This window comes from Ursus arctos, unplaced genomic scaffold (genome assembly GCF_023065955.2).
Source record: "Ursus arctos isolate Adak ecotype North America unplaced genomic scaffold, UrsArc2.0 scaffold_3, whole genome shotgun sequence".
NCBI classification, from domain to species: domain Eukaryota; kingdom Metazoa; phylum Chordata; class Mammalia; order Carnivora; family Ursidae; genus Ursus; species Ursus arctos.
The window spans coordinates 87,467,291-87,491,007 of NW_026622985.1; the positions used below are offsets into that span (position 1 = coordinate 87,467,291).

Consider the following 23,717-nt stretch of genomic DNA (forward strand, 5'->3'; position numbering starts at 1 on the left):
GTTGATCTTGAAATATTAAGGATGTGGTCTAAATAGCTCTGATGTTTAAATTTTCTCTGTTTTTGATCTGTCAGTTTATCTAAACATCTGTCAGACTTACAGCCTTTTATTGATGGCTTGTTCTCTGTACTGGTTACTTGTTCCAGAGATCCACATTTCATTTAATTTTCTTTAAAAAAAAAACACCTGTTCCATGATTCTATGATTATGGCATCTCTTCGATAATCTCAATTTGGTAATACAGTCATATGGCTATCACTACCTTATAGAAAAATCCAGATGATTCCAAGCCTTTTATTTACTTTCCTGACCTTCTCTAGACTTTGTCTAGCCCCAGACTATTATTTACTTTATATCGGTGATGATGCATAAACATTTTCCCAAAACTTGAGTTAAAAGAGAACAAAATGTGAGAAATTTACTTTTTTTTATTGACTGCTGACTGTTTAAAATATTGGTGTTTGTTTTTAATTCATATTTTTATTTTTATCCAACAGCCTGATTCAGAAGTAGCCAACGCTGGTATAAAACTTGAAAGCTATTTTGAAGAACTTCTAAAGAACCTTTATCCAGAGAAAAGGTTTCCTAAACTAGAATTCAGGAATGAATCAGAAGATAATAAATTTAGTGATGACTCAGATGATGACTTTGTACAGCCCCGGAAGAAACGCCTCAAAAGCATAGAGGAACGCCAGTTGCTTAAATAAGCAACACCATTGGCGTGTGCTGGTTTTTAGATTTTTTGTTTTTGTTTTTAAAAAACATTTTGTTGGTAATTTTAACATCATTACAAAAAAAGAGTTTGTGACCACTCTGATCTGTAAGTTTTTGATGTTTACTAGATTTTGATTTCCTTAATAAACCATTTCTTTTAATCTTCTTATTAAGAAAGAAAAAGGGAAGGAAGGAAAGGAGTAAAAGGAAGGGAGAAGAGAGGGAGGAAGGAGAAAGGAAGAAAGAAGCATCAACAACAAAAAGACATTCTTCCCACTTCTTGGATTTCAAAACTACAATTTGGAGTGATAGCAACTATAGAAAGGAAATAGAGTATGTATGAACTCTGAAGTTGAACATTTAATGTGGTTTGGGTGTGTGCATTAATCCATTTTTAGAAAATACCACTGCCCATTAATAATGGCCCAACTGTGAGTTTAGGTGTTTGGTACTTAAGAACAGTACTCCATGAACAAGAGTGGTAATAAGAGTTCTATCCTAGAAAGCTGACTGGTGCAACAAAAAAGTAGATTAGATGCTATTAAGAAGGCACCTAACAGTATATCATGTAAGATGGCAACTGTATTAAAGAAAAAGCAGGAAAACAAATGTTTGATTTTTGTTTTGTTTTTTCCTTGTCTGTAGAGGTGTTTGGTATAGCAGGTGTTCAAAGCCATTTTTCGTACATTTCTAAATATACCTTCTTCCACTGAGGAAGTAAGTGTACACTTGTTTGGTTTGCTGTGTGTCTCTGTGTGGTTTGTTGTTTGCTTTTTAACTGTGCAGGTGATCCTTTTATAACAAGATTCATTGTTTGCAGTATGGCTGTTAGTGGAACTACCCAGAACATGAAATACAGCAGTGTGCGCCATGTTTGATGTGAGGATTCTTCAACACATACCCTAATGGGCATTAAATATAAGTTCCCCTGAAAGGGACTAGTTTTGTCGTTTTCATCTTTCTTTATAATTTGGAATAAAAATGTGTTGTGGAATTTGGGAGCAGGAAGTTGGAGGGAATTACAATGAAAATTTAATTTTTTCCGAAGCTTCTGTTTCCTGTTTTTAAAAGTCAGAACCTGAAATCGAATCTTTTATCTGACTTGATTTTGAATTTCATTTTCATTCTCCTGATAAAGGTACAAAAGACCCATCTTCTGAGAGTAAGCATAATGTTATTAATGAGCCATACCTCACTAGTTAAACTGAATTCATTTATTCCTTTTGCTTGTTCAGTGTCAAAGAAGGAAACTAAGATGGAAGGAAAAATTGTGCCATTTGCTAATCTAACATTTGACAAAATATTTACACATGAAGTTTTTCAAAGTAACCTTTATAAAACATTCATTGAGGAAATTTTTAGGTTGATAGAATAAAAATAAGGCTGGGCTGAAAGAACCTTAGTCGTCTTTGGATGGTATCATCTCCCATGAATTACACGTAGAGGACTTGCTTTTTTCCAGAAGGCGTTACTTTTTTAAATGGCCAGTTTGAAAATATCCTGTGGCTAATTCATTGGGTTTTCATATATTGCTAAAGATAAAATATGAGAAAATTTAGGAACAGTAGCTTCTCATCGTAGATTTAGGCCTTGTCTATAATATGTCACTTATTAATAGTTAAAAAGTCTTAATCACTTTTCCAAATATGTGTTTCAGAATAGTTGTATTATTGTGGATATGCGTTTGACATTTATTCTCCAAAGGCTGAACAAATTTGGTAACAGTGCATATACCATTTAATTGTCTTTTTTTTTTTTTTTTTTTTGCTCTAGCATTTTTAGCACAGCAGCTGTGGAGATTTTGCTAGTAAGTTTATTGTTGGTATCTCAGAATGCTGTTCTTCTGACCATTTGTTCTTCCATACTTATAAAACAGCAACACAGATAAATTTTGAAGAGGATCACAAAGGGAAATAGCACTTAAAGGAGAAAAAATATATAATTTCTTAAATGCATCTGAGCCAGAATTTCTAGTATCATGCCCAAAACTTTCAGTTATATTTAGTCATAATAATCTTTAAAAAACAGTATTTCGCTTTTACCATTTTTTGCTGATTGAAAAGGTAGTTAAGAACCATCTTTCCTATAATCATACATAATGTAAATTACACTAAAACTAGGTGTTTCTCTCTCCAAAACAGCCTTTTCATTATGGTCTTTAAGATTAAAGTCCTGTGACCTTATTAACAAGCACCTGTGTGCCTGGGTGGAGCCCAGCTAAGTAGTTCTTAAATTCTAATAGATAAGGTATAAGGTGAGCCTCACTGTATCCCATGCTCATTTAGAGAGCATCCTCCAAAAAATTCAGTGTGATTCAAGCAACCTTGACCTAACTTAAAACACTCCAGTGTTTACCTGTGATCAAAAACTCCAGATTTCCTTCTGGATTTGGAACCACAGCCCAGTGTCATAGATGCAAGACCCTGTAATGCTAAATGTGATCACCTGATGACGTCTTTGGCCAGGGCTTGTGAATTGAACAGACCATGTGGGAGCTAGGATTTACCTAATTTTGGCTTATCAAAAGCTTTCCCATGTATCAAGCATCTGATCTTTCTGACATAAGGCAATAATAATATATTCAGAATACACTTGTACACGAGCATCTGGCAATGCAATTATGTTGTCCTTTCAATTAACAGGCCTTGCTTATCTGTTCTGAATGAAGGGGAAAGAAGTTGGATGTGCTAAAAGGAAAATGTCCTCTTCCCTTGGTAGTTTTACTTGCTTTTCCAAGCTAAAGAACAGGCTCCACATTTTACCCCTACACCATAGTATAAATGCAATATAACTTAGGAAAACTTTCACACAGATTCACTCCACAATCAGAAGGGTGAGTATGCAGTTGATTGATTGCTCCATTTATGAATTTGCATTTCAAATTCCTATGTTGTTACGGTGCTTAAACTTTTAAATTTCGGTTCCATGGACAGACTAGTTAGACAATTAAAAGAACTCTTTCTTTTGCTGAGGCCTGATCCATAAATTAATGTGAATCCCTAAAGTTGTTACATGTGAGCAAAAGGTTTTTAGATGTAAATAGAAGATGTGCTTATTTTCTATTATGAATGAGAGAAATTGAGTGATCTGATTGGTTATTATGGACATGACCATGAGTTCAACCATCCAATTTCTTATGGAAGCCCTCCTTTTAAATAATATGTACATATTTTTTAAAGTATTTTATAACTCATGTAAATTAATGGTTGATATCTTTTTGCATATATTGCCCTTTCATCTTGGGTGTGAATTTAGTAAGTCATAATTCACGTGGTGGTAGCTCAAGTTCCTTAGAATAATGCGGGCCAATCAGACCACTGATTACTCTCCCTGCAAAGATTTGCTTGTTGTGAAGGACATCATAGGCAGTAGTCTTTGCTGTTGTTTGGTCTCTGTTTTCTAAAATGGGGGGGGGGGGCAACTGGTGCTTTGATTTTTAATAAAAATTAGCTTTGATGGATTTTTACTGTGAATGTTTTACCACAAGGAATTTTAATGGAAAAATTATTGTGTGTCATTTAGTAGAGTCTTACCTAGTTTGAATTTCTCTTCATTACTACCTTTGTGTGTTCCTCTAAAAAAGTGTTACATATAGGGATGAGCTACTAGTCTGTAAATAATAGGAAAACTTTCTTAAAAATTCTAACATAATGCATTTCACCAGCCTTATAAGCAAAAAATAATTTACAAACAGGAAGGGGGTGATAACTTTAGTTGCTGGTTCCCATCCCCCTCAAAGTAGGAAAACCAAAAATGTCATGAAAAATTCTCCTTGTCTAAAACCTGTTGGAAGAGGAGGAGAAGACGGAGTAGGGACTTTTACAGATCACTTTGAAAGTTTACCTATGTTAATTTCACATATAAACTTTAGAAAGTTTTGATTCTCAGAAATTACAGCTGTTTTTAAAACTCACTATTAGATGTGGCACCTGGGTGGCTCAGTAGGTTGGGCAACCGGCTCTTGGCTCTTGATTTTGGCTCAGGTCATGATCTCAGGGTCCTGGGATCGGGCTCTGCACTCAGTGGGGAGTCTGCTTGAGGATTTTTTCTCTCCCTCTGCCCCCCCCTCACTCACACGTGCTCCCTCCCTCAAATCTTTAAAACTCACTATTGGATATTTAATAGATCTTACTTTGATAGGGCTGGGAATAGCCTTCTGTTTGATTCTTGAGTTTTTATGTAAAATAATTAAGGGCTGTTTTTAAAAGGGTTCAAATTAGGACTTACCTAAAAATTGCAAGCTAAACATTTAGCAAAACTCTCTTTCCCATATTTTCAAATGTAGAGGTGGAAGAAAGTCTAACGTTCTCTGCCATGTATCAGGATACATGAATTCCTTACCCATGTTCTCTAATGCCTTTAAGCCTAAGACAAATGCAACAGAAAATTCAGTCTGGAATCTTTTCATTACTAATGGTTAAAGCCAAGTTATTGTTTTGGGGGGAGTGGATAGAATATATAGATCAACCAGGGTTATGCATTTCTCACCCTTGGAATGGGAATGTATGGGCCTGAGAGGTGGCATTTCTGCAAAGAAAATCAGGGTGTTAGGAGCAAAGAGGAAGAATGGCAACAAGAATGAGGCACCATGCTTTAACAATAATGCTGGTTCTCTAATTGGGGATTTATCGATGAAGGTATATGCTAAGAAAGCCCAAAATACAGAAAGTCTAAAATAAAGGTTTCAGCATTCATATTATAGGATGAGTTTTTGCCATTGTAGATGATGCTTTAAAGAGACTTAAATCTGGGGCGCCTGGGTGGCTCAGTCGGTTAAGTATCTGCCTTCGGCTCAGGTCATGATTCTGGGGTTCTGGATCAAGCCCTGCTTCGGGCTCCCTACTCAGCAGGAAATCTGCTTCTCCCTAATATCTTTAAAAAAAAATTTTTTTTAAAGAGATGTAAATCCATTTCTATGTATAGAACTATTAGGTTCAGGGTGACGTGAAATTTGTTAACTTCCATTTCTACTAGTGACTGATACTAACTAGGAAGGAGGGTAAGCAATACACATGAGTTTATAAAGGATCTCTTGAATTTAGTATTCAATTAAAATCACATTAATAAAATTTGCTGTAGACTAATTTTGTCTTCCAGGGACCCTGGGCTAGACTGGTGGACAACAATGTCAAGTTCTTTAAGCCTGGATACCTCCTCAGGTACTGAGCGTCCCTGAAATTCTTGAGATGCTTGCGCATCAGCTTTGTCATCGTTGACTGTGATTGTCAATCACTGCTATCCTTTGGTTTCAATTATAAATTGCTGCTAACATCAGCTTCAGGATTTTCAGTTATGATTGGGGGTAAGTTGTTTGGCTGACTGTCCATGTGTAGCCAAAACATCTTTGCATCAGAAATATTTGGGCCTAAAATTTTTAATAGCTTTACCAAGGTGAGTTTGTAAAACTTTTAAAAATGACTGAAGAAAACAAATGAGGTGATTCAAACACTTTTTGAAGTAGGCAGTCTCCATTTTCAAGGGTCCAGGGAACTGCAAAATGCGGTAGAAGGCAAGAAGCTTTCATAGGATGAAGAATAAGGAACAAGTAAGTATCAGAGCCCTGAGCTGGCTTGGCACGTAGGGAGTGGCTGACTGGATATATTGGGTTTCTGGCTGAGTGGAACATTTGTAGGGACCCAGACATGAGGTTTTGGTTTGCTGATGAGGCACACACCCTGAGCAGAGCGCTTGCATCTTGGACCTAGAAATGTATTTCAGTAGCCTTCTGCCCCTATTTTTGATCATCGTCTTGACCATTCAAGAAGTTTGATAAAAAATAATGTGACTCTGTTACCACCGGCTCTTCAGGTCTCAGTGTAGTATTCAGAAAAGATGTCAGGCCTGTCTTCTTGGGGCTGGTAATGTTCTTGCATTCTCTTTTGTTCTGTGCGGACAGATGATCTGTTAGCTAGTCAGTGGTTGCTCACATGCATTTAAAACTTCTGAGAGAACACAGCATATTAGGGAGACACTAATTCTTACCAACATCATGCCTATGGTTTGCAGAATGCTCCAGGGTCAAGGGTTCTATTGATGTGGGGTGGCAAGCAGTCAAGAAAAAATTTTTGAGATGATTTTTGGTGCAAAAAGGTGTTTTTATTATAGCAGGACCTGTGTGCAAAAAGAGGTATCCTTTTGCTGGGAGTTACATGCCCAGTGCTTAAGGGGGAGGGGATGTGCAGGCGGTGTTAGATCATCCAAGTCTTTGAATTTCTATCTGTGAAACTACTTCCACAAGATTTCTCTGGTGCTCCGTGTTAACTGTCGGTGAGATAATACAGGCAATCATGAGACCCTTTAAGAATGTAGCAACTAGTACATATTTGATCCTTATCAAAACCATGCAGGCTATAGGTCAGTCTTGTGGGCTAAAGGTGAGCATTTTTCTGCTGCTTATGCTCATCACTATGTCCCAAACCAACTAGAAATCAAGGAATGATCTCATAGAGGGGGCTGTTTCTTAAAGCCAGTTGGCCTGCTAATGTATTCCATCTCATTGTCTACTTCCCTAGAAGTGTTTATCCAGTGAGGCACTGGAAATTGGGGAGAAGTTTGTGACAAGTATAAAGAATTACAAAATCACCAGCCTCCCAACAAATCCAGTAGTTGGTTGGAGGTTGTATTACCCTCCTTTGTAATGGCCTGAGGTGTGTATATATGTACATATATATGTATTATATGTAAATAATAGTATCCTCCTTGCTGGCCAGGATGAAGCAAAAGGTAGACAAAAGAATCAAAGACCTTCGTGGTATAACAATCGGAAAAAGGATGGTCAGAGAGGGAGGGAGGAATAGTTCTTGGTGTGGTGTCCTGGGAGGAAGCACTTTGTCTCAATGTCTGCTTTTCTTCCTAGTCAATTTGATTTTGAATCTAAGGTGTTTACATAGGACCAGACGCCAGATGGAATCTTCCTTAGTTGTGGAATATGTACCCAAGGTTTAACCCTTTGAAATTTGGTAGCAGTGTCCATGGTCAAGAGTATTTGGTAGGGCCCTTTCAATGAATCTCACTTTTGCAAAAAATACTAGAGTAAAACAATAATATTGTTAATGACTATTCATTATAATGGAATTGTTATTTCTGTGATAAAACATTTTAAAATAACAGGAATTATGACTGGTAACATATCAGTACATATCAGATTTTTAGGAATTTAATGTGATTTCTGAAACATTTACAGTAATAACATATACCCATACAGATATAGCCCAAGGTTAACATAACTTATTTGACAATGTTTCCTGTATAATTTAACATAAATAAGCCTAATTAGGCTTAACATTTGTTCTGTCTCCTTACTAGAAAAAAATCTTTTGAGATGTGCTAGGGACCCTCTAGAAAATGTCTGTTAGTTCAAAGTCAAAAAGACTTCATCTTTGTCGAAGATACCCATTTAACCAGTGACTTAAAAGGCAAATATCAGGAAGTTACATAGTTATTTTTTAAAAACCTTAGTTCTTGTATTAATGAAAAGACTGGGTTAAATACTTGAAAACCTGTTAAAGACAACATGAAGCAGGGTCAGTTATTTTGGTAAGACACAAATTCTTTCATCTGCCTAGAAAGCAAAGAAAAATGTTTGTTTACACTAAGAAAACTGTCCTTTGAACAGAAAACCAAATTCTGATTTTGTACCAGTGTACTTTTGAGATCAAAACTCATTTTTTAAAAACCTAACAGACTGAGCCACCCCTATTTAAGCGTCTGCCTTCAGCTCAGGATCTAGGTTCCTTGCTCAGCAGGGAACACCCTACCCTCTGTTTGTGCTCTAAGTAAGTAAGTAAATTCTTGGGGGGGGGGGGCGGAAATTATATCCATGACAGTCTTAGCCTTTTCCACAGACCAACAGCTTTTTTAATATTCATTCAGGTTTTGCCCCCTTTTTTTCCCCCTCTTATTCTGGAACAATCCATTGTTTCTCTTTGGACAAATTATTTTTCCTTTAATAAAGGAAAAATCTCCTTATCTGATAACTTTTCTTACCCAAAACACATCCTACTCTTATTGCAGAGATGTTTCATTTATGTATGTTATTTAGAATTATTAGCCCCTTAGAATTATTAATCCTTTAACAGTAAGCAGTTGGGGACTGTTATGCTAGCATTTTGTGGATTGGCAAATATATAATTTCTACAAGTATATTCCTCATAGGAAATTTTTCAGTATGGCACAAAACATGTTTACTAATACACCAAAGTATTTTTCTTTCCTCTGTAAAAGGAAGCCAAACATGGATAAACTTAAGGTCTCCGTATTTTATCTTACTTGTAAATGATCTAGATATTCAGTGAATTTCCATCATTTAATTTACATCAGTATAACTTTAAGGTTTCAGGTCACACAAAAATTTTTGGAAACAGTTTTTAAAGAAACCTACCATCAAGCATAATTACTGTTGAAAAGATTATTTGTAAACTTTTTATTCTTTAGATTACTCATGAGACATTTAAACCGCTAACCATTACCTTATTTGACTTTCAGTAAACCCTAGGGAGAATAAAAGTCCTATGTCTATATTATATTTAATACTGATAACTCTAAAGACCTGCCTGTTTTAATTAAGCCAAGAAACTTAAAATAGCTTTATTTTTTTTTAATGATTTTTTATTATATTATGTTAGTCACCATACAGTACATCCCTGGTTTCCGATGTAAGGCTCGGTGATTCATTAGTTGTGTATAACACCCAGTGCACCATGCAATACGTGCCCTCCTTACTACCCATCACCAGTCTATCCCATTCCCCCACCCCCCTCCCCTCTGAGGCCCTCAGTTTGTTTCTCATAGTCCATAGTCTCTCATGTTTCATTCCCCCTTCTGATTACCCCCCCTTTCTTTATCCCTTTCTTCCCCTACTGATCATCCTAGTTCTTATGTTCCATAGATGAGAGAAATCATATGACAATTGTCTTTCTCTGCTTGACTTATTTCACTTAGCATTATCTCCTCCAGTGCCGTCCATGTTGTAGCAAATGTTGAGAACTCGTTCTGATAGCTGAGTAATATTCCATTGTATATATGGACCACAACTTCTTAATCCAGTCATCTGTTGAAGGGCATCTCGGCTCCTTCCACGATTTAGCTATTGTGGACATTGCTGCTATGAACATTGGGGTGCATATGGCCCTTCTCTTCACTACGTCTGTATCTTTGGGGTAAACACCCAGTAGTGCAATGGCTGGATCATAGGGTAGCTCAATTTTTAACTTTTTAAGGGACCTCCACACTGTTTTCCAGAGTGGCTGTACCAACTTGCATTCCCACCAACAATGTAGGAGGGATCCCCTTTCTCCACATCCTCTCCAACAATTGTTGTTTCTTGCCTTGTCTATTTTTGCCATTCTAACTGGCGTAAGGTGGTATCTCAGTGTGGTTTTGATTTGAATTTCCTTGATGGCTAATGATTTTGAACATTTTTTCATGTGTCTGTTAGCCATTTGTATGTCTTCATTGGAAAAGTGTCTGTTCATATCTTCTGCCCATTTTTTGATTTGTTTGTTTCTCGTATATTGAGTTTGAGAAGTTCTTTGGGTACCAGTCCTTTATCTGTAGTGTCATTTGCAAATATATTCTCCCATTCCGTGGGCTGCCTCTTAGTTTTTCTGTTTCCTTGGCTGTGCAGAAACTTTTAATCTTGATGAAGTCCCATAAATTCATTTTATCTTTTGTTTCTCTTGCCTTTGGAGATGTGTCATGAAAAAGGTTGCTTTGGCCGACGTCGTAGAGGTTGCTTAGCTTTATTTTTTAAACCAAAGATTATCTTAGATCACTTGAACTTGAAAGACATTTGAGTTAGTTTCTATATTTCTGAGAGTATACTTGATTTACATAAACATGTGTTTGTCTTTAAGCCACTTAAATAGAGCTCTTTACAAATTAATTTTGGCAATACCATCTGAAGGTAGAAAAAAATCCTGTCTATAACATACATAAACATACAGATGCAAACAGGTATCTTAAAGCTTTTGTTTTAAAATTTTAGCCATAAGATGGATACAATAATATATTAAACTCACTAGTTTGTCAAGAATAACTGGATCCAGATTGTTTCTGGCAGATAAAATATCTGCTCAGATGGCTCAAATTTCTTACTAAAGTTTGTGGAGAAGGCTTAAAAAATTTTCACTTACCTGATTTCTAAATAGCCTTAAAGTAACAATTGCCTCCCCAGGTTTGCATTCCAAAAAAATGGCCCTTAATGGTTCCTAGAAAAGACTGGTTATAATATTCACATCTCAAAGGCACAGAAAAAGAATGCAAGTTCCTCCAAGAAGAATCTTTGTTTCCTAAGTCCAGAATTTTTATAATACCTGCAAGCCTTTTGAGATGAATAGGGGAGGTAAGAAGGACCGGTGGCCTTTTTCTGTTCTTGTAAAGACTCAATTTGTAAGACAAGGACATTTGTTTTTTTAATTCCTCAAAAGAACTGGGTTGCACCCTGAATGATACCAAGGGGCTGACCCACCCATCCAACTACTTTATCTGCAATTTGCTTTCTTATATCTGGAGGAGTGTGTTCAACTAAGAAATCAAGAGATTCCTGTGTTATAGATTGAGAGTTGTGTTTGGCATTCCCCCCCGCCCCTTTGTATAAATTTCATTGTATCTTAAGGGAGAAGGCCTAAAAAGTTCTATCAGGCTCTGAATATTTGCTTGCTGTTTGGCCAACTTCTGGCCATAGGGTACCATAGAATTACTTTTTTAAAAAATCCTTGCAACTACCTTGCCAAGTTTCAGCCACCACAAACAGTAAATATTCCTGGCAATATTGCACACCCCAAAGGATTTTACCCTGCCAACATCCATAACCCCTCCCAAAGACAACCAAAAGAAAAAACAATTCCCTGAGAGCTAGCAAGACTTGGTAGGCCCCTAGCCACAAATGGGGTGCGACCCACATTTCTGTGCAGCCATCTTTTGGGGCCCCCAACGTGACAGTTGAGCTGCCTACAGACACAAGAATAAACAACCTACAAGCCCCAGCAGACAAAGAGTCTTAGGAAACAAAATGAGACAAGTAATTGCCATCCCTGGGAGAGAAAGGATCAATAACCAATGGGTTCCCTAAAACCAAATTCCCAAGAATCTGACTTGGAAAAGGACAGTGTGCAGTTTTCCTTGACCAGGTATGACAGTGTTCTGAAAGAGCTGACTTCGGTAAGATTTCTCACTCTTCACCAGCTTCTGCCAGTTTTACAAGGATCCGTCGACAAGCTCCACTGAGTGCAGTTTAAAATCAAGTGTAGCTCTCAAGATTTGGTAAGGTTTTCCATTAATTTTAGTTTCGCCTTGGCTGTTGAAGGAATAACTGGTAGTTTATAGGAGAATCCCTCAGAGTTTCATCAACCCTAGTCTTGTGGAAGGGGGTAGAGGTCCTTCCTTTCAGAGTAGATACAGGGACATTCAAATTTGGTAAAATCTTTGAGGACAATTTTTTCCAGTGTCCCAGTTAATTGCACCATGTTGTGGGCCAGTGTTTTCATGATGGAGCCCCTAGGATGGGGGCAACAGGAGAGACCCAGCTGTTGTCTTAGGTTTCTGGCCTTGGAACTGTTGCCATTTTAAGGCCACTAACTTCTAGGACCTTTGGCCTGGGCCTTGTGGTCTCTTCAGAGTGGAAAGGCAATGCAGGCAATGGATGAGTGGACTGTGATGACTCAAAGGAAGGTAAGAGGGGAGTTGAAGGTGTCCCATGATCTTACAGTCTTGTTTCAGGTATCTCTTGTGTCTTAAACTTTATTAGCCTTTTGCACTGAATCAAACTATTTTGGAATTTTGAAACCGCTTAGAAACTTCTACATACCAATTAAAATAGGGACCCCCCCCCCCCCGCGTCCCCCGGTTGTTGATTTGCAAACCCTGACTTCTACGTGCGCTTCTTGCCAGTAGATACAGCTTCCAAGACCACAATTCTTGGACAGGAAGTAGGCGTGCTGGAGGGGTGGGGCACTCTATTCTTTGAAACTTGAAGATCTTGTTTAAGTCTTGGGTCTCTCAGGGCTTGGGGATTTTGTGACGTTTTCCGTGTACTTTGTTGCACACGATTTTTCTTGCGGTTGCTAAGTGATCGCGTCAGTCTACCTTGTTCTGTGACCGTTTCCTTGCAGCGGGGTCTTAGATTTAGGTGGCAACCCGTGCTCAGCAACTTTGCATCTTTGGATTCCAAGGTTCCAGTTAGCAATGGCTCGTAATAGTCCAACTTGTGCCCATTTAGATTTTGTCGTGCCATGGGTTAGAGCAGTTCAAATTTCTTATTTCCCCAAGTCTCCCAGCGGTTTATGCAAAGGCTGTCCCTCAAGGCTTTAGGAGTTGCTGGCTGCTGCCACCCCTTGCAGACTCCCAGTATAATTGCTGTGGTTCCTTTCTGGGAACTATATTTTGTGTGTGTGTATATATACGTATATATATACGTACATATATATACATATATACGTACATATATATATGTAAAACTATATATATGTAGTTATATATAACTGTATATATTTCTAACACATAGTTTATTTAGATCAGAGAGCTGCACAGGAGAGAGCGAAGCTCAAAGCCTAGAGTAACTTACCCACGGCCCTTGGTTTTGATGAGCGGAACAGTGAACTCAAAGGGTTCAGCAGGCTTCTTGCCTGTGTGTCTTATTGTTCCACAGGCCATTAGCAGTCTGCTTCAGGTGCTCATCCTTGTTGACAAAACCAGTTAAATGACTTAGGTGACCCAAACAAACCTTATTTGACACTTTATGGAGCAGGCAATGTCCATTCCCAAGAGTCCAGAGAACTGCAAGCTGGGGCAGAAGGCAGGAAGCTTTTATAGGATAAAAAATAAGAGGCCCGAGCTGGCTTGGTGATTGGCACACTGAACACACTCTTTCTGGCCCAGTGGAACATTTACAGGGACATGAAGGTTATTTCAGTTTGCTGGAGCACCTGGGTGGCTCAGTCAGTTAAGTGTCTGACTCCTGATTCCGGCTCAGGTCATGATCTCAGAGTGAGGTGAGCCCTGCATTGGGTTTTGCAGGGAGTCTGCTTGAGATTCCCTCTCTCTCTGCCCCCAGCTCTTGCACTCTCTAAAAATAAATTTCAGTTTGCTGATAAGGCATTCTGGACAGGAGCTATTCCCTCTTGGGCCTAAAAATTTATTTCAACAAAACTATGGCCTGTTAGCCAAATTTAACCTCTGGCCTCCTTTCATACAGTCTAAGAGATAGTGTTTTTTTACATTTTTTTAGGCGGAAAGGGTGGTGGAGGTGTGGGATAGAGACCGTATTTAGCTCACAAAGTGAAATATTTACTGTCTGGCCCTTTACAGAGAAAGTTCCCTGACTTTTTAAGCCATTTGCACCTCTGGTTCAAATACGAATGATTTGCACCCGTATTGAAGCAGACATCTAAATCCTCTCATACACAGAGTTTCCTAATACCTAATACTTAATTGTAGTTGCAGTGAGTTCTTTTTCCACTGCAAAGTGCGGATGGGAGGAGTAGATGAACAAGCCGTGGGGTACCCAGTTTTAGAGGTGTTCACAGTAAGCCTAAATAGCAATAAAAGACTACATCTCAATGTAAAAGCCTTAGGTATTTTTTTTTCTACACCACACCTATCCTAGCAGAGTGGTACGCACAGGTGTGATGTCCTACGTGCAGACAGTTGCTCAACAAAGGGCAGGTAAGTAATTGCATCATGTAGGCAAGCTTGCTGCACTCTAATTTTTTATCACATAATGGGACTCAAAGTAATAAAATTAGAATAAAAACAGGATCTGGGAAGATTTGTTTATTCCCAGCTTTTTTGTGATTATAAGCAAGATTCATGCTAATTTAAGCATACTTTATAAATAAGCAATTTTCATCAATATGGAGGCCACAATTTAAATAAATGCAAATTTTAATTGTGAATTTGACAGTTTTGAAAGGCTTAATGATACAACCCCAAGTTCATGCCTTAGCTACCAAATTTCAGGCCAACTTTTGCTACAAACCTCATGGAAAAATACCAAGTACATATGCATTTTCTCTAAGAAACTCTTACCAGACTTGATGTCAAATGAGAAAAGCTACCTTTCCCCTACCCATCTCCCATAGAAACCTTTCTAATCTTCATATTTTTATAGAAGTTCTCTATAGTCTCCCAAGAACGACATCAATATAAAGTTTACCCACCTCTTTCTCATGTGCCTTATTTTTCAAAAATACATCATCAGTTTCTTAATTACCAAGTAGTATATAGAAATTAAGCCAAATTTTAAAAAATGTGCCGCAGCTCTTTGTAAAGATAAAATGCATTTTTCTTCTCTGGTAGACATTGGTTTACAGGTCTTCATTTAATTTGCTGGAATAAGAAGTGATTGAGTAGATCAATACATTTAATAAAAAGAAAGTCTATTCATCCTTAGTGTCTGGCACTCGAAACTAGTAATAGAAGATTTCTTAATAAACTTGTAAGGAATTAAGACTGTAGCATTTACCCTGTGTACCTGACAATGGCAATGGTAGCTTTATAGTTAATTCTAGTGTGATAAAGACATCATTCAGAAAAATCACACTACAAACATCTTCCTTCAGGAATTGAGCCAAGATTTAGTGAATACTTCACTACTTTACTTTAGTTTCAGTGCTGCTCAAAGTTACATGTAAGCAAAAATGGATACCTTTTTTTTTATTATTGGAACCCCTTAAACAAATACCATTGTGTTAGCACACACCTGGATGTCACATCTGCTTCAAAGTTTTCATGCTCCAAGTTCATTTCCTTTGGTAGTTGAGAATACTTAAGAAATTTCCGTATCACTTACCTGCAGGGCCCGTCCTTTTGTCTCAATGGGGAGAGTAAATGCAGAAATGGCACATACAACACAGACCGATGAGAAAAGACACAGGGCCCCCAAGAAAGATGCACTCATAAGAACCTGCAAGTCACAAGGAATGACTCAATCTATTGTGCCCCAGTCACTTCTAAAAGGATTTTTATGTCAAAGGCGAAATCATCTCTCTGCACACATGAATGAATGTCCTTTGCAGCCATTCTGTAAATTGTGCGTTCCTGACAGTTTAGGTCCATTACATGGGTGCAGCTACTGTAGGCATTTTGTAGACCCTGTGAGTTAGGACTGACATTAACACGTACTGGCCAGGTCAGACCTCTCTGGGCTACCACTTCTTGGGTATCCAGAGCAAACCAGTATCTAGGCAAGGTAAGAGATCTGGTTTTCCCACACTTTCACACCAGTTTCATTTGCTCAACTTCTGAATCTCATTTTATGCAGGACTCCCTCTGTCAGATATCCACTTGTCCCCCTTCAGTTCTGACAGGATGAATTAGGAGGAAGGTTTTTTGGGAGTTTTTTTTTTTTGGAGATACAATCTAATGGTCTCTTAAAAGATAACCCACCTTATCTGTGTTCACGATGCTTCATGTGTGACAGTACTTTGTTTGGTGTCCACATTCAGAGTGGATTTCTGCCAGTTTATATACAACCTTTGGCCAAGACCATGCTCTGGGTAAACAAAGTGACTAAGGAAGAACAAGGCTCTCTACAGTCACAGAATACTGCAATTTGGACAGACCTAGAAATTATCGGGTCTGGTCCAACCTAATGTTACAAATGAGCCTAAAGTAAGGGCTGAGTGATTACTTGTAGATCCCTCACACAATCTAGTGCTATTAAAACCACTTAGGTTCCCCTAAGATACACAGTTTGAGAGCCCATCCTGTGTATAAGGCCTGTTGCCTTCCAAAAGAGTAAATAATTCCACTTGCCATGCAAACAACCCATGATATTAATTTCCTAATTATTGTGTAGTTGACCTAGCAAGTATTAAGTATTATTTTCTAATTTATCTCCCAAAATAAAATAAGTTATAGTTTTCCCCAAAAAGGAATTTGGGAAACCAGTATCAGAAAAAGGAAGAAGTAGGAACCAAAAGAGACCAGGCAGTTGAACCATGACCACAGCATGCCATAGTTAAACACGTGTCTAGATACATCTACTAATCCTGCCTTTTCTGTCCTTTAAAACCATGATTCACACCACCCCCAGCCACAAATTCTAAGCTATTCCTACCTATCCTTTACAACAGATTTAAAGTCCTAGGTGGTGTGAGACCTGATGGTTTCAGTTTAGATTAGTTACATAACTGCTCTAATATCTAGGATCAGAGAGAGCAACTGCTGCCCCCCCCCCCTTTTTTTTTGGCTTCCCTATGGAGATACCGAGCCAGCTTCATAGCAGGGACTCTAGAAATGCAGTAGATGTTATGGGATATTCTTCCAGTAAGTTCCTTTCTGTCTAAGTTAACCAAAGTCAATTTCTATTGTTTGTAAGGAAGAACTCTATTGCCTGATTATAAAAATCATCTGAGAATTTTGTTACAACGTAGATTCCCAGGCCCTTCTTTGATTCACTGTATTCAGAAGATTGATCTGTTTCTCTCTACTTCTAAAAATCAGCGCAGACCAGGGACAAAGAGGGGCATTACACAACAATAAAAGGCTTAGCCACCCAGACACAATAATTCTCAAGGTTTACAAAGCTTCAAAATATATTCAGTAAAAACAAAGAAGATCTAGATAATTCCACATACAGTCGGAGACTTCAGTACCCCTCTCTCAATAATTGATAGAAGAACTTTATATGCCATCAACCAATAGGCTCTAATGGACATTTATAGAACACGTTACCCAACAGCAGCAGAATATATGTTCATCTCTACTGCCCATGGAACATTCACCAAGACAGACCATGTTCTGGGGGCATAAAATGAGCCTTAAAAGGCACCTAGGGGTGCCTGGCTACCTCAGTCAGTAGAGCATGTGACTCTTGATCTCAGGGTTACAAGTCGAGCCCCACGTTGGGTGTACAGATTACTTAAATCTTTAAAAAATATATTTAAAATCCTAGAATGTGTTCTAAAAGAATATCAAACTAGAAATAACAGATAAAAACAATGAAAATACAGAACATTAAATGTGTGGGACACAGCTGATAGGGACAAAAATTAAATAGGAATAACAGGAAATGTATAAGATGTATAAAGAAAATTATAACTAAAGAATATGTGAAATTGAATAAGTCTATTTAGTTCTTAGAAAAATGTATTGTGAAAGTATATTTCTCAAAATAGTCTGTAGTTCTAATGGATTCTCGATCAAAATCCCAGTGGGATTTTTGAGTCAATTTTGGGGGGAAAAACTGATTCTAAGGTTAATTTGAAAGAACTAATGTAAGAAAAATCAGGGAATTTCTGGAAATGTGCAGGTGAGAGAATCTGAGGGAAGTTATTAGCCTAAGTGGCAGTAAAGTTCTAATCATTAGCAGTGTGATGCTGTTGCCAAAATAGATCTGTAAAACAGTGAAACGCAAACTAGATCTAGTATGGAAATTGGGCTCATGATAACAGTGGCATGGAAAATGGACTGAGAGGAGCCAGACAAAAGGGTGATTGATGGCTTGGGAACAAACAGCTAGGCAGTGTTTTCTTGCTTTTTAAAGCTGAATTCTTACCTCAGGCCTTAAGCATAAACAAATTGTGAAAAGATCAAAGAATTTAATGTTTTAGATGAAACACAGAAAGCCTTTGAACTTGCAATGTCTTATTTTTAGAAATAATGGATGCATGAATGATGAAGGTGAGTAAGCATGACACAAAACACTAAATTCTTAAGTGAAAATGGGAAATTGATGAAATAATTTTAAATTTTGAATGCCAAAAAATTTGATAGTAAAATCAAAAGACAAACCACAAACATTGAAAAAAATCTATAATAATGGCTAATGGCCTGTAGGAGAGTTGCTAATCAATAAATAAGCAATTTGCCAAAAAAAAAAAAATACAAATGTATAATAAACAGATGAAAGATGTTCAGCTTTAATAATGAACAAAGTACAAATTAAGATACAGTTTATTATCTACCATATCAAAAAAGACTAAAAACAAAAAGGTTACCATCCTTTTGATGAAGAAGTTAAGAACACAGATGCTTGCTTAAGCATATGGGCACCTGGCTTTTGCAGTCAGTTAAAGCACCTGGACCCTAGGTTTTGGCTCAGGTCATCATCTCAGTGTCATGAGATCGAGCCCCACATGGGGCTCTGAGCCCCGAGTCAGGCTCCACACTCGGCACAGAGTCTGCTTGGGATTCTCCACCTCTCCCTCTGCCTCCGCCCCTCCCCTCATGTTTGCTCACTCCCTCTCTAAAAATGAATAAATCTTTTTTAAAAAGAAGTGTTAATATGTTATATCAAGGAGTGCATATTTTTTTTAGAGAAGACAATTTGACAAGATCCATCGTAATTTAAGATACATACATGTTTGACTTAAAAATTATCCAACAGACTTTTCCTACAAAATAATGCTTTTTCACTCAGACATATTCCATAGTCATTCCCACATCTCTCTGCCCTATTGCGGGGAGGGGAGGGTTCCCTAACCACCCTAGTTAGCAGAGCACCCCCATCACTATCTCTCCTCTGTTTTCTATGTTTAGATAGCATTAATTATACTAACATATTAGTAAGCCATTTGTCCCTTGTCCATTCTCCCCTGGAATGTAACTTCAAAGAATGTGGGACCTTGATTTGTACGTTATAACATGAAAGATCTCAGTGCTATTGAATGGCGAATATAGTTGCCCATGTACAAAGGTGTAGTGTGCATGATGGTCTGTGTCCCATTGTTTGTAAAAGCAGAACACAGAAATGATTTATTCATCTACCAAGTAACAGCTAATTATGGCACATCCATGCAATGGAAATCCGTGCACTTACTTGAAAGAATGAGGTTAATGTACATGTACGAACATAAAAAGATGATTAATATGAGAGCAGTTGCAATATGTAGATATGTGTGGAGAGATGGACAGTTTGTGTGTTTAATACAGGCCTAGCTACATGTATACTCACACAGATGTACATAAGTAGTATAAAGAAGAGTCGGACTCCATTTGATGACGCTGCCAGCCAGCCCTTAAGCCTCACCCTTCCCTCCTCTTCTTCTGCCCCAACTTCTGAACTGGTAAGAGAGCCTGGGTGCCAACAAAACATCCAAATGACACGAGTGGCTGCCCTAGCGTGGGAACCCTCACCCCGGCCACAATAAAACTCAGCCAATCTCCTTGCCTTGCCCTCAAGGTCAACTAGGATCTGCTTGAGAGGGCTGTCCTCTCCCAGGGACCTCAACTATGTAATTAAGTAAAAACCTTCTCATACCCCGTTGATGTGTGCATCTATCAGTCCGGACTTAACAATGCGAATATGCGGGTGAGGGTTGGGGGGGCACTCCATCCTTCTCCACAGGTGACTACAACGTGGATACAGATAGATGTAGATAGATAACGCACATTCATGGAAGTATGTGTATCTACATATATACATGCATCTATATAATAAACATATTACTGGTACATACATACCCAGAGAGACATACATAGAAAAGCATCTGGAAGAATATGCCCCAAACTATTAAGACATACAGTGGTTAGTTCTGGTGATAAAGAATTTTCACTTTCTCGGTTATGCATTTCTGTATTTGGAATTATATAACAAGCATATTTTGATCTTTAGAAAAATATCTAGGGGCACCTGGGTGGCTCAGTCAGTTAAGCATGTCCCTTCGGCTGAGGTCATGATCCCAGGGTCCTGGGATGGAGCCCCACAGTGGGCTCCCTGCTCAGCGGGGAGTCTGTTTCCCTCTGCCCCTCCCCCTGCTGTACACTCTCCCCCCCTCCCTCTCTCTCTCAAAATCTTTTAAAAATATATATATTTTAAAATGACTATAAGCCTTGTTAGAAAAACCCCAAACTATACTTCCGACGCAAGAACTACCTGAGAAACTAGTGTTAAAAAATTAATAAAAGCAAGCCTAAATGAATAAGTTGCAAATCAGAAACAAATGGACTTGATAAATTATGAATTATAGTGGAAATACATAAATGTATGGAATTAAGAATGTAAAAGAGGAAATAATCACTAAAACAAAATGAAAAAAACCAGAGCATACTCCGAGTTCTGTAACAATAAATTTGCATAAATATTCAATAAAAATGTTTCCTGACATTTACTCAAGAGAAGATTTTAAAAAAACCAAGAGAACCAAAACACCAGAATAACATGGTGGCCAAAAAATGCATCCTCGAAAGTGAAGAATTCAGGGAAAGAAAAGCTTCCAATTTCTTTCTTATGAAACCAGGATGACAGTGACTGCAAAACTTAACAAAAATAAAATACATACACACAAAACCCCAACTGCCCTCACGTGTGAGTGTTGATTCAAAAATTATAAATAAAATACCGGTATATAAAACCTAATGGTTCACTAACAAAGTAACACACTGTGGCTAACCAGCCCCTCACTGCTGTCACCTGCACCATGGCTGGGAGGTTTTCCTTGCCCACTCCTATTCCCTCTTGCATTCACTCTGCCAGCTGTTTCCCAACTAATCTCTTGCATGTGCAATTGTTAGCATCTGCTTTTTCAAGGACTCAAACTGACTCAAGCTATTTCAGTAAAATAGTTAGATACAAAATCAAGATAAAAAAATTCAGAGGTGCCTAGCTGGCTCAGAAGAGTGTGTGACTCTTGATCTTGGGGTCATGAGTTCCAAGTCCTACACCGGGTGTAGAGATTACTTAAAAAATAAATTCATTTTCTATCTAGGGGGAAAAAAAAGCATTCACCAAATGTTTTGATGCCCACTACATGCCAGGTACTGGAGAAGGAGAAATAGAAAAATTAGCAAAACATGCCCATGTCCTTGTCCTCACAGGGCTTCAAGTACTGGAAGAGAGATTTTTGAATACCCTGGCACACAAACCAGCAACTACAGTCTGGTAATCAACATGAAGGAAAAGTTCAACGTGGCACAAGAGCTCACACCAAGGAGACTGGGCTTAGATTAAGGCATCAGGAGGACTTTCCTGAGCAGAGAATTAATCATAGCTAACTGGAGATGGAGACGGGGTCAAAGGGGAGAGGGTTTCCAGTCCAAGGGAAAAGCAAGTGAGAGAATCCCAGAAGGAAGTACCTGGGGTAATCAACTACAAGAACCAGGCTGCTTATAACACATAAACGGGTAAGAGCACAAGGTGGGAGCCTCATTGCTGGAGCCCTACAAACCAAGTTGAGAATTAGGGTTTTCACCTACAAGGAAGGGCAAGGGCAAGACAACCAAGGATTATAAGCATGACAACAACATAGATCTGCATGGATACAGGGAGGAGGAGAAGTCGAAGGAGAATAAGAGCTTGCCGAAGCAAAGTCGTCAGGATGTTCTCCTGACAGCCCAGTGAGAGGCAAGGGTAAATTGAACCAGAGTGGTGCCAGTGGTGAGAAAGGAGGGGAGGTGGATGATGCAGGACCTACACTTAAATCTGTGTGGTTGGGGACTGAATAGGATGAGGAGGGAGAAGAGTGGAGGACAACCCTAGGTTGGATAGTGATGCCATTCACTGATGGGAACTGTGCAAGAGGAATGGGTCCGGGGAAAGTACAATATTGAACATGTTGAATTTAAGATGATTTTGAGACATTTGAGTGGAAATGCCAAGGAGGTAACTAGACACATGAATCTGGAACTAAATAAGGCCTAGTCCAGAGATACAAAGTTGAGAGTTGTGAGCATATGATGGGTAATTAAAATCATAAAAATGGATGAAATCACCTACATGAAGACTAATGTATAAAAAAATGAGAGTCTAAAATTGAGCACTAAGAATCCCCAACAATAGAAAAAAAGGAGAGGAAGATAAACCACAAGGTGATGGAGAAGGAACAGCCAGAGATGCAGGAGGAAACCCACAAGTAAGCCAGGTGACGGATGCCCCGGGGAGGTGATAGGAAGTGAGGACATGACCACCAGTCCTTACAGTAAGGGAGAGGTCGACATGAGAGATTAAAACAAGGTTTAGATGTAGAGGCATGGAGGTCCTCAGAGATGCCATCAAGCATCATTTTGATGGAGGGGGGATGGCTGCATCTAGGTTTGGGGGGTGGAGGAGTCAGCTGGGGGGAAGAAGTGAGGACGTGTGGGGAAGGAACCTGGTTAAGTAGTTGGGCTGGGAAGAAGAGAAAGGAAAGTCAAAGGGGGTGAGTTTACCACTTGTAAGCTATGGAATCTTAAGCACATGAAAACGTTGACTGTAAGGGTTCCACCTGTAAGGATGGATTGAAATCACAAGACAAATGTGATTATAAATCTGAAAAACTCAAAAGGCTCAGATGAAAAACCATCAGGAATGAGGAATGAGTTCGATAAGCTGGATGGCTGTTGGCAAATCAACAGCCCAACACTCACTAGCCTTTCCAAATACAGCTCACTCAGACTGTGAGACTAGAATTTATAATGAAAAAAAAAAAATCTATTCACAACAACAATGAAAAGCCTTAAAATGCCTAAGAATAGACTTAACAACATACTCAGGATCTCTTAGAAGAAAACAGTAAAATGTCAGCAAAGAGCACAGAACACACATCGAACAATTGGAGACAAACTCTGCTCGTAGGAAGATATACTAGGAAAAAAAGTCACCTTTTCCTAAATAAACGGACACAATGAATTAATAATTAAAATCTTAATAGGATTGGGGCAGACAGATGGGAGGCTCTGAGGCTTATCTGAGAAAGAAGAACAATGAGGTGGGGCTTAGGCAGCCAGTTTTGAAAATGTACTATAAATATCATTCAACTAAAGAGAAAAATATGACAATGACGAAACCAGACAGATCAATGGACTAAAATAGCGAGGCTAGAAATAGACCAAGTAATTGTGGAAATGTAAGCAAACACATTTCTAACCCAGGAATAAAAAATGGGTTATTAAATCAAGTGTGTAGGGACCACAGGCCCATCAGTTAAGAAATCACATTAGGCTTTCTACTTCAGTATTCCAATGGCCTGGAAGAGGACAGATCAGAGATTTCTGGGTCAGAATCTGGGATGCATTAACTTCGTGAAGGTTAAGTTGTATACTTGGGATTTTTATGCTTCTTTATGTTATACTTCAATAAAACGCTG

The 23,717-nt window shown here is 38.4% G+C and overlaps 2 protein-coding genes across 4 annotated transcripts in view; one reads left to right on the forward strand and one right to left on the reverse strand.

The window, feature by feature from the left end:
* Positions 1-1,323, forward strand: part of TRIM24 (tripartite motif containing 24) — a 92,461-nt gene extending 91,138 nt beyond the window's left edge. For both annotated transcript variants that reach the window (XM_026511684.4, XM_048212918.2), the window contains exon 19: positions 498-1,323. In XM_026511684.4, the coding sequence (XP_026367469.1) occupies positions 498-707 (210 nt within the window). In that variant the 3' untranslated portion in view covers positions 708-1,323. The remainder of the gene's footprint in view (positions 1-497) is intronic.
* A 13,831-nt stretch (positions 1,324-15,154) lies between these two features.
* The window catches only part of SVOPL (SVOP like), a 71,714-nt gene continuing 63,151 nt past the window's right edge, over positions 15,155-23,717 (reverse strand). For both annotated transcript variants that reach the window (XM_026511692.4, XM_044388623.3), the window contains one exon: positions 15,155-15,616. In XM_026511692.4, the coding sequence (XP_026367477.2) occupies positions 15,479-15,616 (138 nt within the window). In that variant the 3' untranslated portion in view covers positions 15,155-15,478. The remainder of the gene's footprint in view (positions 15,617-23,717) is intronic.